This window comes from Brugia malayi (assembly GCF_000002995.4).
Source record: "Brugia malayi strain FR3 genome assembly, contig: Bm_v4_Chr4_scaffold_001, whole genome shotgun sequence".
Taxonomy (NCBI): domain Eukaryota; kingdom Metazoa; phylum Nematoda; class Chromadorea; order Rhabditida; family Onchocercidae; genus Brugia; species Brugia malayi.
This window is the reverse complement of record NW_025062478.1, coordinates 3,168,570-3,187,982: the sequence shown is the minus strand read 5'-3', so window position 1 is coordinate 3,187,982 and position 19,413 is coordinate 3,168,570. Positions and strand designations below refer to the sequence as shown.

Here is a 19,413-nt window from a genome sequence, read left to right as displayed (position 1 = left end):
GAAATCGATTAGCTGTGATAATAATTATTGATTGAAACTGAAAATTTGATTAGAATTTAGAAATCGATTAGCTATGATAATAATTATTGATTGAAACTGAAAATTTGATTAGAATTTAGAAATCGATTAGCTATGATAATAATTATTGATTGAGACTAAAAATTTGATTAGAATTTAAAAATCGATTAGAGATTGATTGGAATTTAGAAATCGATTAGCTATGATAATAATTATTGATTGAAACTGAAAATTTGATTAGAATTTAGAAATCGATTAGCTATGATAATAATTATTGATTGAGACTAAAAATTTGATTAGAATTTAAAAATCGATTAGAGATTGATTAGAATTTAGAAATCGATTAGCTATGATAATAATTATTGATTGAAACTAAAAATTGATTAGAATTTAAAAATCGACGAGAAGTTAATGTATTATTTGAAATAATTTTAACTTACTCACTACGATAGAAACGAGTAATTAATCAAATTACTAAGTGCAAATTCAACGCACTTTCAATTGTTCATTTCATTTGAAGTTTAGTGGTATGCATTTTCACTTGTCAATTTACATTTGATAAATTAGACTAAAATTTTAAAATGCTATTAGTTGAACTTTCAACATTAAAATCAATAATTATTTCTCTATTACAAATTTCACTTTTCATTACTTAAATTTATAACTTCTTCTTATCATTGTTTATCTTTCTTCTTATCAAAAACAAAAAAACATTAATAAATTATTTTCATCCAAAAATTAATTATTTATTATTTTTCTCACTCAAAAAATATTAAAATCTGAAAAAAATGCTTTGAGTGGAAATGATCGATTACTCTAGAAGATAAGGAATTAATTAAAGATAAATTCAAATATATAAGTAAAAGTAAAATTTTATTTTCTCATTGAATAAAATATAAACATCAACAAATAATACTATTTAATCATTCATATTGATTTTATCAATTAGTTATCAATTAATCATTAATCTATCGATTTGTTTAATTTGATTAACTTTTCAATATCATTTGATATCATATTCAGTTAGTTAATTAAACAAAATAATCATCAATTAAAAAAAAAATTAGGTAACATTAAGCAGAAAAATTAATAATTCTTTATTCCATAATTTAATTATAAGCAAAGTAAAAATTATAAGTAAATATTAGTTATTAATGTATCATTTTTATATGAATTTAATTAATAAAAGAAATATTCATTTGAAATAGACAAAAATTATGACAGAAATAATTTTGCTTTTTATCTTTAAAAATCTCAGAAAAAAATGTGATAAAAGTTTTGGGAAAAAGTAGTTCCTAAATTCTAAGAGAATATCTTTTAGCTTTTGAAATATTAAAATTAAAAATTGAAATGTCATTTTAGAAAAATCAATGAAAGAATACAACGAATTAATTTGTTAAAAGATGAAATAAAGATAATTTTGGCACTTACAATCAATTGTTTTTAACAATTTGCAATTATAAAATAATAAGGAAGTTTATATAATATCAAAATAAAATTATTATCAAATTAAAAAATTAATAAAAAATAATAATAATAATAAGTATACTATCAATGTTCATTGATAATTGATATTCTTATCATTTAACACTTAATTTTACGTGAAATCAATTAATGAGTACAATGAAAAAAGAAAAAAATAAATGAACTGATAATTGCAATTATAAATTCATAGACAAGAAATGAAAGTTTTCTTTTAAATGAATAATTTTAAAAATTATATTTATTAAATATCATTCATATTTTATAGGTTTGTAGATAAAATAAATATATCAATTTCATTACAAATATATCAAATTAATTTTAATTACCAAATATAGTATTATAAGTTCTAGTTTTTAGCATTTGTTTGCTTAGAAACTGAAAATTAAGTATAGTATTTTAAGATGAATGAAAATGAAATTTTATATTTTTTTTTTTTATATATTTTGTAAAATGATCTCTTCCACTCCTCCACACATTCACATTCGTAAGCAAACGATTACTCAATGTTAACTTTGTTCTTTTTTTATATATTAAAAAAAAATGTTAAATGCAAGCTTCAATGGTGCGTAACTTAATTTAACTTACTTATAAAGTAATATGAAGAAATAAAGTAATATGAAGAATGTCAACGAATTACTTTAATTCATCTAAAATATACGAAAATTTTGCATTTATTAAATTTCAATTTATTTGATAATAAATTTTCATAGTTTTGAAATGATTATGAAATAAGCTTAAAGTATGAATATAAAAGCAAAAAAAAAAAAAATTTTTTTTATAACTATAAGAATATCTAATAAAGTTTTTATAGCTATAAGAATATTTAATATTTCAAAAATTTACTCAAATTATCTGAAATATTAATTTCAAATTGCATTAGTTTGAATTGTTTCTGTAAGTGATTTTTTTTAATTTTCAAAACATTCACACAAATAAATGGAAATATTTATATTTACAACAATATTTGTGAGAAAAAAATAAATAAATAAATAGGCATTATATTTATAATAAAAAATAAAATAAATAAATATAAAAAAAATAAATAGGATTAGCAAAAAAATGAATAAACATTTTTTAATATAAATAATAAATAATTGCTATATTACTTATTTCTTTTATTTTTAGGTGCAAAATTGAAAAAAAGAAAAATTTTTTTAAAAGTATTATAAATTCACAGTCAGAGCTCTTGGTACTATAGTTTTGTTCAAAATTTGAAATCTGAATAAATGGAAGAGACATGCTGGTTTTGCATAATTAATTCACCACAGAAATATTATTCTATTATCAGAAAAGATTCTATTATCAAAAATTGTTATCAGTAAAATAGCTGAATTTTAATATATAATTTTAAATAAGTGCAAAAAAAAAAAAGAAAAAAAATTATGCAATCATTGATGAAATGAAAATAGCAATTGATTGAAATATTTATTCAATTAATTGAATTCAATTAAATTGAAATATTTTTTTTTTAAAAAAAAGAACTACAACCAGTACTAAACTAAATAAACATTTCGGAACATTATTTTTAGATCAAGTAGAAAGTGAAATTTAATCTCGAGATCGAAAACAATGCATCCGAAAAATTTTAAAATGATGAATTTTAATAGAAATTGTTAATAATTATGATATCAAATGAAATAATATAAATATATTTTCACGTCTTACGTACGTATATCAAATGTATTCATAATTTGGTAATTCAAAAAAGAATGCAAATATGGAATTTAAAAAAAAAAGAAAAACAATCGATAAACATATATATTCAAAATAATTCAATCATTTCTCCTTTTTTTTTTGAATTACATTTAGATTTTGTAAAATTTTTGTGAAATTATTTGTTACTTTGATTGAACAAATTGACAAAAAAAAAAAGATTGAAAAACTAAGTGAATGAAATAATTTTCAAATTTTAAAAGATTGAGAATTCAGAGTTAAATTTAAGCAAAATTACCGCAAGTTAAAATGGATGAAAAAGGAAAAATTTAATAGGAAGAGAAAAATAAAAAATAAAAATATTAGCTTTTTTCTTTTCTTATTTAATTCTGCTTGTTATTTCAAAATTAAAAAGAATAACTTTGAATATTTGATAAGAAGTTAAAAAGATTTCTTATATTTATTGCATTTTAATAAATAATTTGAACAAAGTGTTTAGCAGTATTATATAATTTTATAAGTATTATATTATTATTTTTTGTAATCTATTTTCTAATTTTTTACGTTTCGTAAAATCAATTCAATATATATATATTTTATTTATAAACTGAATGATTGAATAATTCAATTTGCTTGGATATTAATTTGAGAAATTTTTAATGAAAGATTAAAAAATCGAAATTTCAGTAATAAAATTTAACTATTTGAGTTAGCTAAACTCAAATAGATTTTTAATAATAAAATGATAATTGTACAAAGTTCTCTTTTGTGTTTAACAATTTTTAATTATTCGAATTAATTTACTCAAATAGCAATAAATAATAATATTTGTGATAAACAAATAATTTATGTATAGTAGTTCCATTCAGTTATTAAATATTAATTTGAATTTTAACGAAAAAAGAATCTATCACAAGATGAATAAATTTTTAAATGAATTAAAGAAATCACTAAACGATTAAAATTAGGTTCCGGAAATTAATTGAATTAATTAGAAAAACTCCTAATGAAAAATGTATTAAAAAACTATAAAAATGATATTTGATAAATTTTGAAATGAACTTAAATAACTAAAACGGAGTAAAATTTTTAAAAAATAGTTTAAAAAATGTTAAAATGATTATTTCAAAATATTCAAATTAAAATGAAAAGATTTTTTCTTTTTTCTAATCTATTTTAATGCGATGCATTTAGTTATTTTGGTGAAATTGTCACATTTCTGAGTTAACTGAAAGCAAAATGATATCATATCATTATCATATCTCTTAACAGCATTATAATAGTACTATTTGAAATGTTAATAAATACTGTTAAAAAAAAATTAAAATAAAGCTTTTAAAATTATCACTAAATTCAAGCATTTGTCATATGTAAAATTGTCATATGATCAGCGTTAATATTTTTTAAATGATTTAAAAAGAAAAACAAAGCTCACATTTCACTTTGTTATCACTAATTGCTCATATCATTGTGATTATCAGTCAGCAAATCGCCTTATTTCAGCTAACACTTAAATGTGCTTAAAAAATTTGAATGAGAGATAAGTAAAAGAATGTTAGCCTATAATTTAATCCACACTTCAGACTTTCATAGTTTGCCCATATTTAAAGTAATGAGCAAAGATTACTCTATTCTGTTAATGTCAGGGTAAACACACCATCGCATGGGCTGTCTCACTTACCCGTCAACCAATTTTCAGTATATCCGTTCAACTGTTAACTCCTTTGAGGATTTAAGCATAAAATATCGATACATTTCATTATTTCTCACATTTTCATTTCATCTTAATTAGCTAATGGAATTATGCAATAATTTAAACAATGCTACTTTTATGTAAGAGCTTCACTAACTTTATAAAATTCTCGAAATGATACTACTTTGAAGAGTTAACTTTCTAAAAATACTCAAATGATGCTACTTTAAAAATTCTAAAATTATATACATAAATGAAATAGAAATTAAATTAATGGTAATAAGTATCTTTTACTAAACGGAATATTACACTCAACAAACATTTATATTGTAAGTTAAAATTAAAGGACATTAAAAAATTAATCTTATAGTTCTATTTTTAAACTTTTGAGAAATAACAAATTTCCAAATGTGTAAATTTTATTTTATGAAATAGAATTGCTACATATGAATACGATAACATCAATGATTTGATAATAGTAATAATTTGATCTCGAGAATTATCCCGAACTTTACGCCCATTTTCATTTATAATTTTTCAATTTCATCGATTTCATTAAAATGACATTGGTTTAATCGAAATTAAATAAAAATACTATGTGCAATTGACAAATGTAAAATTTTTAATTATAATTTCTCCTTTTCAGCATTCCATTTTCCTTATATCTATGAAAAGAAATAGCAAAAAAAAAAATTTAATTATAATTTTTGGAAGTCAGCAATGCTAAACGATTGGTGGAATTGATGATTCGCAGCTAATTCTGCATTTAATTTGAAAAAATTTCAAGTGCAAACAAAAAAATCTTGAACTCTCCCTTCACAAAGATTAATCTCGACTTTCTTCTTCTTACCTCAGATAACTTTGAATAGTTGTACATTCATTGTGAATCAGAAAAGAAAAGTAAATACTAACTTTGTCAGATAATTAATTATCGTTCCAGCAAATTACAGCAATACATGTAGTAATTTATGAAGAAAACGAATATTTTGAAAGAAAACAATGAAAGATATAAGAGTTAAAGTACTGTTTTAAATTAATTTAAAAAAAAAAAGTGTATGGACATTTAAAGTTACATTCAACTACCTACACTCGGTGAAAATAGTAAAGTGACTGCTTTACCGGTCGAATTAAAGAGCGGTGAGAATGCGTATGGTGAGAAGATTAGTGCAGCACCGTAAGATGGCGAGAAAAAAGATGGTGACAAAGCAAATGGACTTGCAACTAGAGCGGTAAGTGATGTTGGTGAAAGGATGAAAGGGTTTAGAACAAATGGGCTCATAATAGCGGGTGAAAGTATTGATGGTGATAAAATACCTGGTGATAATGCACTGGGTGATAAAATAGCCGGTACCAAAGCACCAGGACTTAAAATACCAGGACTGATAACTAGTGGTGATAGGATAATGGGAGAAAGTGCAATTGGTGACAAGATAGTTGGACTTAAGAGAGCTGGAGAGAGAAGAATGGGTAAGAATACACCTGGACTTAATAGAGTGGCACCAAAAACTGACGGAGAGAAAAGTATTGGTGCGAATGCTACAGGTGATAAGAAGGATGGCTTTGTTGTTGGATAAAATGTTTTGTTATCGAAAGATAATGGAGTAAGTATGTTTTTCCGTCGTTTTCGACGTATTTTTAAGGAAGAATTCATCTTCGCCATATCACGGATATCACTGAGAATGTGACGGTGCATGTCATCTTCACTTAGTGACAGAAAGAAATTCAACGCTTTGCTGTCGTTTAAAGGTGACTGTGGGCCATAGAACATTGTCAACTGCTTTGGAGTCATCATCGAGAATCCGGTTGTATTGAAGTCCGTTAACTGTAGTGTTTGTATTATTATTGACTGAGGTGAACAAAGAGTTTTCTCGAATTAAGAATATTAATAATTTTCATTCATCGACAACTCATCCGGTAATGACGTCGAAATCAAAAAATAATAGTTTTTCAAATATGAAAGTAATTTGAAAATTTGATTTTGCACTTTTTCCAAAAGATTTATTGCGAGGAAAACAATTCAACCTGTTTTGGCGTAAGTGAATGTGTCAAATTTTCGAAAAGTTCCACTTCTCTAGCTAATTCAGGATCAAATTCTGTCACGTTTTCCTTCGTAAAAAACATCGGTTGACCGTCTATTCCACGTGGCATTGATTTATAACCGGGTGGTAGCCAATCCAATTCATTCTTTTCCTGAATGTTTTTCAGAAAATTATTAACTCATACTGAATACTTAATTGAAAACTCCTAATAAGGTATAGTAAGAGGTATTAATTGAAGAGTTCTGATAAATCAGACCTTCAGTTTATGAATTGCATCAGTTGTACCGGATGCTTCTATAATGAAGCTTAGCCATTCTTCGTAATCCCTGTTACCGGCAGCTTTCAGTAATTCCGGAACACTAGTTAGTGCTTCTAAGCCTTTGCCTTTATCATGCATGCTGAGCAGTGACGGAGATAAGATGTTAATCTGAAAAGAAACTTTTTATTTTGCTCTCAGATCGCTGAGACGTAAGACTTCAGATGGTTAACGGTGCAAAAAGCGAAACATCCGGAATAATTCAATGTTCAGCAAGCATACCTGATCATTAACATTGTCAGGTACCAATGATAACAGACGCGGTGAACCAAATCTGAGTGTCTTATTTTCTAATTTGGTACCATTGGCACCATTAAGCACCATCGCAAGTTTAATTGCTCGTTTAAAGAGTTGAATAATTTCCAAAGTTTTTTTTGTTTTCATACTGTTTTTATCCAAACCTTGCAGAAGATGATTCGATATATGTAATTCTTTCGCTAAGAGTTTTTCTTCCTGAAAGAATAAAATTAAAAAGTTTTACATTTCGAGATTGAACAATCCGTTTTGTATCATAAATAATCTATTGAAATAGGAATCGATTAAGGATACACAATTTATTTATCAAAATTATTGAATTTAATCCGACAATTTGCTTAAAAGTGCTCACCGGTGTTAGTTTAGGTTCCGTATTTTTGAAACTGAATGGAAATCGTTTCTTTAATTTCTCAGCGAAATCATTTTTTTCTTGTTCTCGTCGTTTTAAACTTTCGATTTCATACATCGTTTTCTTCCATCTAAATTACTGTTCTTTTGAAATGGAACTAAAAATGATTTTATATTGCTTAGTTCATTTCAGTCTCATTTGACATAAATTGTCGCAAAATTTTAGTGTCGCCAAACTCTAAAATATTTAAACAAAAAAATAAATGAACGTAAAAAACAAATAATGCTTATACATAAGCTTTTTGTTTTAAGCATGCAATACTGTAAATATGTTTACAGTTGAAATGTTTTATTTCCAATTCTATGTTTCTACCGTGAATCTTTCATACATTACTTTTCCCACTTAATTTTTACCTTTTCCTTTCTTTGTTTACATTTCTTTGTTTATATATGACTATCCATGAAGTCTAATAAAGAACTTCCAATTCAATAATACACACATATGTTATGCTAAAACAATTTTAGAACCAAAAAAATGATCTCCTCGACTTTGTAAATTTTATCGTACATATATACAAGAAGCAAATCTCTCTCAAATAATACTTTTTTCTTTTTTGCCACAACGACAATTTCATTTTTCATAGTGATAAGTTCAAAGAAAATTACTGCAAAACTCAAAACTAACGATGAATTCGGCTCCTTATTTTTGATAATTCTTGTCATCTTCGATAAGTGTTTGCCGAGAATACCAAAGGGTGTCAAATGGTCGTATTCAGTGTGTAACTTATAACTGTGTCGATTGATTACACTTCGCCGTGTTCGGAATTCCACCTGTTCCCTTTTTCTGCTTCGATTGAAATCGATGTGATGTGATTCAGATTGGATTATAGCACCGACTATCTTCTGTTTTCCATCCATTAATTTTTGCAGCTTTTGCATATGTGAAACTGTACGAGGAGAAGAATGCTAATTAATATTAATTAATTAAATTAACATCAATTTAAGTAATAACTACCTGCACTATCCATCCAATACAAGTATTTCTATTGATTTTTAAATATTGAAGTGATTATATCTTCCATCAGAAGTGTGAACAGTTGCACTAATAGTTGACGTAAGTGTGTTTTAAGACGTGAAACGATACTTCTTGTAGGATCCATCTGTTTCGGTTTTGCATCAATGGCTCGGACTACACATCTTGCCTGTTCGTAAATGTCCTGAGCGGCTTGTGAACACTTTTGCACTCGATTCCGTTCATATTCGTTTAATTTGCTTAGGCTGAAGTAAACATTTTTCTGCTAAAGAATGTTAATTTCAAAATGAAAATAATATTTGGATGTGACATCGAGATCAACAACTGAGTTTTATATTTCTTTTTGTGCTCCTCCTGTCTCTTTTTTCCGTTCAGAGAGAATTTCCTGATCTACAAAAAGCCAATTTATGTTTAAATTCATGCATGTCACACATGAGAGTACAGATGACAAGAACGAACTAACCGTTGGGTGGCAATACAAGCCATCATACTGCTTATTCCCTGATGAATCCATCGTTCAATGAGTTCAACTGCAGCCTCTTTTGAAATTGGAATATTTAACTTTTTACCATCATAATATTGTGCACCTGGCATTGTTTCTCGCGTGTATTGGATAGAACTTGAAACCGGTCCAACGATGATGCCTTAATAGGTGGATGGATGAAGTAGGTACACGGCTATCATCATAATAACGTATGTCATCAGAATACATGTCGCAAATCTTGTGAAGAGTTCAAGCGAACTTCAACTTACAAGCTATCCATGTCGCAAATCTTATAAAGAGTTCAAGCGAACTTCAACTTACAAGCTATCCATGTCGCAAATCTTATGAAGAGTTCAAGCGAACTTCAACTTACAAGCTATCCATGTCGCAAATCTTGTGAAGAGTTCAAGCGAACTTCAACTTACAAGCTATCCATGTCGCAAATCTTGTGAAGAGTTCAAGCGAACTTCAACTTACAAGCTATCCATGTCGCAAATCTTGTGAAGAGTTCAAGCGAACTTCAACTTACAAGCTATCCATGTCGCAAATCTTGTGAAGAGTTCAAGCGAACTTCAACTTACAAGCTATCCATGTCGCAAATCTTGTGAAGAGTTCAAGCGAACTTCAACTTACAAGCTATCCATGTCGCAAATCTTGTGAAGAGTTCAAGCGAACTTCAACTTACAAGCTATCCATATCGCAAGCAGCGTCGCACTCTGATGTTGGTAAATTCTCATTGAGCAATGTGTGAAAAAAATTGTTATTTCAAGAGACAGTAACCTGGAAAATTAAACAGTTTATCAATTTGACATTTTCTACTAAAAAGTATAATTCGCAAGCATTCGCAAATGATTCGCTTCAGTGGAAGGAAGTCTCGAATGCGACAGTACTCAGAAATCTCCAACTGAATCAATGAATAGTTGGATGATTAGTCGATGGATGAATAGATAGATATCAAAAATAAAAAAAATAAAATTAAAATAAAGCTTGAAAGGCAAGATTGTAGTACATATAAAAAGACAATGAAGGTCAAAATGCTAAAGGTCAAAGTATCATTCGAAATTGATCAAAGCATTTCAAAAAAAAAACTTATTTCATTTAGCTAATGTTTTCATTAGACATCGAAATGTGTTCTGTTGCTCTCTGATTGAAATATTTCATTGTTTTTTTTTTCAATTTATCAAAAAGGAAATTTTCTTATCGGTAATTTCTTTTGCGTATATTTCAAAAAGTTCAGTTTGAAAAGAACAATTTGCAATTGAATGAAATTTATCACACGGAATGAATAATTAAATAATTAATTTGATATGGAATACTACAGTTGAAAATTTATAAATCTTATTTGAAATTTCAAAATTATTTCAAAATCAGTTCTTTTTCACAAATTATTAAAAAAGGAAGCAATGAGAAGATGAAAATCCATGTTTCACTTAATTGGATGAAATTATCAATATCAAAGAATCTCACATTATCATATTATCAGTAACTGAACTTACTAATTTAGTAAAAGTAAAAAAAAAAAAGTAACTTAATAAGAAGATATCAGTTTTTGAAACGACGAATATAATTTCAAAAATAGTTCTTACATTTGCACATATTAATCAGATGATTAGTTCGATAGCATTTGCAATATTTAGGTCAAAATAATTTTAATTATTATTAATAAGACAGCAGAAATTGTAGAAACGAATAGAACAACGATAGAGCAAAATGAATTTCTTTTCTTTAATTCCTATTTCAACGTTTATCTCATCAAAATTGAAATATTTTAATAAAATGAAAATTTTGAAATAATGAAAATAAATTTATTATAATAAAATTTGTGATAAAATATTTTAAAATAATTAATATAATTAATGATAAAATAATTTCCAAATAATTAAAATAATTAATGATAAAATATTTTCCAAAATTTATACTAAAATAACTGTTTTATTTAACTTTTTGATATTCATTACAGAAAATGAATATAAAATAATTATTTCGATGTGAAATATAATAAATGAATGTCTATAGTTCAAATATTGTGAATATTTAATAAAATAATTACCAAATAAAATCCAACAAAATAATTTTTCACTTTTCATTAAATGTTAAAATATTTTTTTCCTTCTTTGTGACACTCTCAGTTTCACAAAAGAATTTAAAAAAAAGAAAAAAACTTTGTTGTAAACCAATTTCTACTATATATGAAACTAAATTAATTTGCTAATAACACTTAAATTTATCAATTTTGCTGCAAAAAAGCTCACTTAAATTCGGTTCAAATTAATATTTCAAATTCATAATCTTTGTCAAATCTAATTTTTTCTCGAAGAAAATTAGTCTAACGATTGATCAATCTAGCGATCAAATATTTTCTAATAATTTTATTAGTCAACAAAATCTTTATGAGACAAATATTCGTTAGTGATAACAACGAACGATCACAAAACAAAATTTTCATAAAAATTAATACTTGGTGCATTAATTTAAGATAGAGTAAAGATTTTGTTTATTGTTTATTGTTTTTTATTTGTGCGCTAATGTCACTTAGTTTTGAGATAAATGCATGAACACGTATCGTTTATAAATAAAATGTTACTTATTACTTATTTTCTTATTTGAAAAGAACCAAATTTTGCTTGTTTATTTGTTTGTTTGTTTTTATTTTTTTGTCATATATTTAATGTTTGTCTGTTTAACTCGTTCAACTCTTAACATCAACTACTGATTTGTAAAATTTAGTAATTTCTGTAAAATTAAATCATCCTTTTAAATCTGATAAAATTTGTTGGTATTTTGGTTTTTCAAACAAAATGATTTTAAGCTAATAATTTATTTACAAAATTATATGTTTCCTGTTGCTAAGTTGTTGACACGTGTTATCATCGACTATCTGAGTGGAAAAATGTGATATTTAAATTTGAAGAAGAATATCATTTCTGTCCATTTGACGTAATTACTACTTATTACAATATATGTTCCTGTCACATTGTACGTACGTAACGTCATTAAATTGTCATCACTTAAATATAATTTGCATTATTATAATATAAATAATATACGTCTAAATAATTAAAATTTATTTTGTTGTGAAAATATTTCTCACTGAAGTAATTCATTACGTAAAATTTGAATATGAATGTTTAAAAAAAAACTACGAATACGTCAAAAAAAAAGCTGAAAGATGAAATTTGTATGGAAATGATCGATGAAGAAGAAGAAATGATTTCAAGGAAAAGAAATAAAAGCAACTTTAGAATTATATAAAAATGATTATGAATTAGCAATTTAATTTTTGAATTCAGAATTACAATTCAAAAATTAGCATATTCAAAAGATGAAACAGCTAAACGTTAATTCGTTTGTAAGAGAAAACTGATAGAATTTAAGCTAAATATGCCACTAAGAGAGGTGTTTCAAAGAATTATCAAAAATAACGAGAATAAAAGACCACGGACATTTTGCGCATGAACAAGGACTATTGGGCTAATGAATGTCGCAAACTTATCCTGGGCTCAAATAGCAGATGAAATTCTGCTCATCGAAAGGTAGAATCGAAATATATGCCTTGTAAAAAAATAAAAATTAAAATCATTCAAGTTATCGGTTTTACCTATCTTCCAGAAACCCTAAAGATGGGTAGCTAGCTTGCTTTGCTTATATTTCACTTGAAATTTAGAAAATTTAGTTGCCGAAAGTTATCTTAAATTAGTGATAAGCGATAATGCTAGCCAAATGCAATTAGCTTTTTATGACCACTACAAAATAAAATATCAAACCAATAGATTTCCAAGAAAATAGCTTTAATTCGAGATCTAGCAAATCATCAAGAACGTTTTGATTTCTCGAGATTCTTGACTGAGAATATATGGCATCAGAATATGCCACGTTTGAATGCATCCATGAAGACATAAAGTTGAATTTCTTTCAAAGTAACTCGTTTGCATCTACTATTCATTCTTATTTTTCTTTATTTTCTTCATTTATAAGCTAATTAAATGTCTTTTTTTTTTCCAAAAATTCTGAGGTAATAATGGATCGTATTGAAATTTTAGGAAATGTAAAATTGTTCTTTTTTGTTTGGTCTCTATTATTTCAAGATTTTAGGGCTGATTTGATGGATATCCCTTTCTGGAATTCCAATTAACTTCAAAAATTTTCTTCAACTGGCATACACACCTGTTCAGGAATGATTTTGTTGAATGGAAGAAATTTTTTCTGATAGAAATAATTCCAATTGTAGAAATGCTTTTTCAATTGTAAAATGTTATTATTGTATTCTTTATCGTTTTAAGTTCAATTCAAATATTTGCTAAGTTTGATACGAAATAAAATATCAAACTTATTTCTAAATCTGGGAATGCAATCAGACCGGAAATGACTTATGTACAAAGTCAGCCGGATTCATTACTGAGGTTACTTCTTCAATTATATTAAATTCCATTTGTTCTTGAATAAATTTTATTGTAACGATTGAGAAATAATTAATTTATCACTATGAAGACATCTAATTAATGGTTTTTAATCTTTCGATCAAAGGTCATTGTTTCATTTTTTTTTTCAAAGGTCAAATTTGTTTCATTTTTTCCTTTTTTTTCAGATGAAAAACTGAAAAGGTCATTTTTGATTATAACATTTCATATCATTTTTTTTTTTTGAAGGTTTATCATATTTATCATTTAGACAAATCTTTGAACTTTTCCTGGGCCAAGATACTTGATATCTTTTCTATTTTGTTTAATGATTGTTCCTTTGAAATACGTTAACTGTTAATCGTTATCATAATTTGCTCTATTAGATCGTTCTCGAATATTTCATTTTTCCAGAATTTTTCTCTTTTGAATCTTTATTTCTAGAATTTTTCAATTTCTGAGATCATGATGATATTGTTTACATTCATCGATTTGGATTTCATAGCAGTTATGCTTAATTTATTTTTATTTACCTTTAGTTATAATTGTGAAATGTGCTTTCAGTTATTATAGAATTAATCATTTCTCATCAAAGGAATAAAATTTTAAAATTTGTTTCATTTTTTTTGTTTTTTTTTTTTCGGATGAAAAGCTGAAAAACTAATTTTTTATTATAACATTTCAAATCATTTTTTTCTTTTTTTTTTTTTAAAGGTTTATCATATTTTTCTTATAAAATACCATAAAAATGTAAAAATTATATAAACAAGAATGATTAATAAAATGATAATAATGAAGTACGAATCATTTATTTATATTATTCATATAATTTTTTTTTTTTATCTAATCAAGTTAAAATTATTTTTTTGATAATTAAATAAAACTTGAAAAAGAAATAATTTATGTTTATTTAAGCATTTCAAAAAAAAAAAAAATTACATTTGAAATTAAATTGTTGTTTGTGAAAGTATTAATTGGAATATGTATTATTCATTAAAAAAGACCAATTAATTAATGAAAAAAAAAAAAAAAATTATTGGGAAAAATATATGTTTGATTTTCTTTTTAAATATTTAACATATTTCTTTTTCAAAATTGAAACAAAAATTTTCTGAAATTCCTTCAACAACTTTTTATTATTAGTATGATTGTAAAACATTTTTTTATTGAATAATTTGAAATATTTATTACCAAAAATATTGACAAAATCGGTTCATAAATAAATTTTAATATCAGTTCGTTAAAATTTTTACATTAAATTTAATAATACATAAGTTAAATTATAATATTTGAAAGTAAAAAAAATTGATGAAATTATGATAATTCAAAATTATTCATAAAATAATTCATCAAGTTTTTTATCAAGTTATTATTATTATTATTATTATTATTATTATTATTATTATTATTATTATTATTATTACTGTTATTATTATTACTATGCTTTTATTGCTGACAATTTAAAACTAATTTATTTTTGCAATAATTGATAAAATAAGTATGATTAAATAGATTTCAATGTTTTCTGGTATAAAAAGTTTTTTTAAATTTAATGACAATAACAACAACACAACAAAAAAAAAAGGAAATGATAAAGTGGGAAAGTTAATTTTTTTTTTTTAAATCAATGAATTAAAAACATTTGAAATTGATGATTAATGAATGTTCAAGAAATTTTCAAATCATTATTTAAACTGATGTTTTAATTTACTTTGCTTTTCTTCTAACTAACTAATTACACCATTGAATAATGATCTCATCTCGAAGTATCATTTGCTTGCTAGTAATTATTTTAACACCAACTGCTTTCTCATCTTCAATTGTACGTTTTTCGTTTTCTTTCCTTTTCATTGAAAAAAAAATGAATTAAATTTGTGATTGAAAAAGTTATATTAATGAATGTGAAATAGATATGGAATTATGCAAATTTAAAATTTAAATTAACAATGATTTATCTAAGTTTGGAATCTAAATAGCTGTTAAATTGTATAAAGTTTGAATGTAAGTAAAGGAAACTAAATTATACGATGTTAGAATCTATTTATTATTCGAACGAAAAATAATGAATAAAGTAACAAATTAATTCTGAGTTAAGTAGTGAATTAAGTATAGAATTAATTCTGAATTAAGTAATGAATGAAGTAATAAATTAATTCTGAATTAAGTAATGAATTAAGTGATGAATTAATTCTGAATTAAGTAATGAATTAAGTAATAAATTAATTCTGAATTAAGTAATGAATTAATTCTCCCCGAGGATCATTTCATTTCATATATTTTTTATTTATTTTTTCTCCAATTCAGCATTATAAAAGAGTACAAGGAGCAGAAAAAAAGAAGCAAAATGTATGTTTTCTGAAGATGATACATGCGCCAGGGATGAATCCATTAATTCGAACAGATAAAAACGGAAAAACTTGCCGGATTAACTTAACAATTCCAGTTTGTCGAGGATTTTGTCCAACCTATGAAGTTTGTAGTTTATTTCTCTGTGTCTTTTTTTTTTTTATTATAAGATAATACATTATAGTACTTAAAAAAAAAAAAAAAAACTTTAAATGCTGATAACTTTTAATTTCCTTAACTTATCACTGTAAACATTGTTTAAAATTATCCTTTGTAAGTGTATTACCAGAAATAATTCTCAATCAAAATTTCAGTACGGAACTCATGAATTTCCTCATCGAAATCAAAAAAGTGAAGTATGCGTTCCGGAAGGTGGCAAATTTGAAAGTATAACGTTGACAGAATGTGACGATGAGGCTGATCCGATGATTCGTACTGTGACAGTATTACGTGGAGCAAAATGTGTTTGCAAAGCGTAAGTCAGAAAATTTATTTTACATTAATTTTAATAATAATGGTTGTCTGTTAAGAATGCAACCATAAATTGGCAAAAATTCTATCATATTTAATCAAAATTTTTTATTTTTACTTTTTCCTTAAATTTCAATAAATGGACGATTGTTATTTTCATTTACTCAATTGTAATTGAGTAAAGTTAAGCCTTAAAATCTTATCTTTAAACATCTCTCTGAATTTGATAAATTTTATCTTACAAAATATTCAAAAATTTTCACAACTTTTTTTCCAACACATTTTACATTGAACTTTTACTAGAAATTAATAAAAAAGCAGTTTTGAAATTTATTTCAAAAAAATTTTTCTTCGTTTTTTTCTTCAACGTAGTACTAGTAATGAGTAAAAGTAATTTTATTAAGTAAGTATCGATAATTATGGATGAAAATAATTTTACTAATTAATTATCTTTAGCCACCAAGTATTAAAGTATTAGATAATACATAGAATGCATGCAATTGAAAGAAATTAACGCTCGAAAATCAATTGAAAAACTGAATAAATTGAAATTAAATGGCAATTTTTAAAAATAGCTTCAAAAGATGAATAAAGTTAATAAAATAATTAAGAAATAATTGAAATTAAAACTGAGCAAAAAACCGAATTAAAAAAAAAATGAATCATTTAAAAAATTTTTTAATTAAACTGAAGTTTGGTCAATTTTATCCTTTCAATGAATTTTTGAACTAATTTGTGCTTTTTAGATGTGACAAAACGTTGATGAACTGCATGAAGAATAGTCTATTCAATTGATTTTATAAATTGAAACATACTTCTCTTCGTTTTTTTTTTTCAAAAAAAGAAAATTCATTTGTTTTGAATATATTTAAAAATAATAATGCAAAAAATATAATTCTTTTTTTTTTTTTTTTTTTTGTTCTACCTTCTATCTCATTTGCTATCCAATTTATTACTAGCATTTTCTAGAATCATATAAATAAAAATGAAATTGTTCACCTGATATTCAAATTCTTTTAAAAAAAAAACACAAAAATGTGTCAAAGAAAAATGTTGCAAAGTTAAATTGTAAAATGTGTAATTTTAAAATATAATTTAAATAAAAAAGCAAACAGTTAGTTATTGTATGTTAAAGTTTTAAGTTTGTAAAGAAATTTTATAATCTCCCATAAAGAATTGAACAATTTTCATTTCTTAAAAGACTATAAAATTTCTTTTGCTATTTTAATTTTACTAAATTCCACTATGCTTAATTTAAATGGTATCAAAAATTCAAAATGATCTTAGCAAAAAGAAAAGATGCTGCAAAAGAAAGAAAAATAAATCAAATGAACATTTAATCACTTTGACAGCAATTCCAAAATAATTGTTAAAATAAATTTTTCTTTTTTTGATAGAGATTTTAAAATAGCATAAAGTTTAACAGAAAAATTTTCAAAATTTCAACTATTTACCTTAGCAATCAATTGGAAATGCTACCAAGTAAGATTCAATTACATTCTTATATGGTAATTACTTAATAACTACTTGTAGTTAATTATTTATTACTAAAAAAGTTAAAATTTTAAACTCAAATATATATTAAAAATAAAGTTATTATAGAACAGGAAGCAAATAAAAGACTAAGCTAAACTAAAAATGAAAATTTCCTCCCCAAAAAAAATAATATAATTTAAATTTTAAAAAGACCAATGATAACCATTTAAAAAGCAATGAAAAAAATTGCGAAGATTTTTTGCTTAAAATTAAAAGTCTTTTTTTTTTTTTTGAACATAGATGTATCATAATATTTCAATTAATAAATACCATATTTAAATTATTTCTATATCAAATTTCCGCTATATATTTAATATATATTTAAATTGCTAAATATTAATTTATACTTATTTACTTCACTATCAAGAGATAATAAGTTTTTTAACAAATTATTTTAATATTCAATTTAATAATCACACAATTTATTCTATTTGTATAAATTTCTTATTTCAAGTTTTTTGTATTCTTAGAAACTCTCAAAATTTATCGAAATGTCTTTTTTTTTTCCTCTTTGAAATTATTCGCAATACTCTGTATTTTCTCTTTTGTTTACTTATTATTTTAAAGAGCTAATTTTTCACTTTGTATTTACTTCCATATCCAATAAATAAATTTTCAATTTACCATGAAACCACAGAAAATGATCTTTCACTAAACTGAAAGATCATTTTTTTGAAATTGAAATAAATGATGCTTTTATCTTGGATTAGTTGTATAAGTGCAACGGCTTTACCTATAGTCTTACCTATAAAAGATTAGTAATTCAGACTTGATAAGAGTAATGATAAAAAGATAAGTTAAAATAATTATATACTTTGCTGATGATGTACGGATAAAATGATGAAAATGTGTAAGATTTGATCATTCTCACTCACAAATATATCTAATTTCAAATGCTTATAAATGATAAAAAATTTTTTGTTTTTGGATTTTTCTAAAATTTATATTTGAAAGAATTTCTTGGTGCAATAATTTGCATTTCATAAAGTACAATTATAATCTGTAAATTCGATTATTGCATGTGGTTTTTTTTAATTTTTGCATTTATTGCATTACTGATAAAATTAAGCTTTAATTTATTCTAGCATATAACTTTATAAGGTTACCGTTTTATAAGTTATATACCAATTAATTAATTAATTAAAAATTTAATTCATATTGAAAAGTGCAAAAAAAAAAGAAATTGCAGTGGAAATTTTATTTTAAAATATAAATTTCTATGTTAGAATAATTTTAAAAATATATTCGTGCATTAAATAATTTATTCTTCTGATAAACTGAACTGATTTGATTTAACACAATGATTATTTGCAATAGCTCACTCAGTAAACACTATAGT

The 19,413-nt window shown here is 24.4% G+C and overlaps 2 protein-coding genes across 2 annotated transcripts; one reads left to right on the top strand and one right to left on the bottom strand.

Annotated features, from left to right (window-relative positions):
• Positions 1-5,924: 5,924 nt before the first annotated feature.
• Positions 5,925-10,061, bottom strand: Bm2099 (uncharacterized protein; the record flags this gene model as incomplete). Its single annotated transcript, XM_001895915.2, has 9 exons — positions 5,925-6,671; positions 6,872-7,039; positions 7,145-7,315; positions 7,427-7,657; positions 7,812-7,938; positions 8,493-8,754; positions 8,952-9,085; positions 9,304-9,484; positions 10,010-10,061. The coding sequence occupies 9 exons, from the start codon at positions 10,059-10,061 to the stop codon at positions 5,925-5,927; spliced, it is 2,073 nt and encodes a 690-aa protein (XP_001895950.2).
• Positions 10,062-15,471: 5,410 nt separating this feature from the next.
• Positions 15,472-17,333, top strand: Bm5943 (Uncharacterized protein; the record flags this gene model as incomplete). The annotated part of the gene is made up of 4 exons (XM_043081459.1): positions 15,472-15,543; positions 16,026-16,193; positions 16,382-16,542; positions 17,285-17,333. 4 exons carry the CDS (start codon positions 15,472-15,474, stop codon positions 17,331-17,333), a joined length of 450 nt encoding a protein of 149 aa, XP_042937393.1.
• Between the last annotated feature and the right edge of the window lie 2,080 nt (positions 17,334-19,413).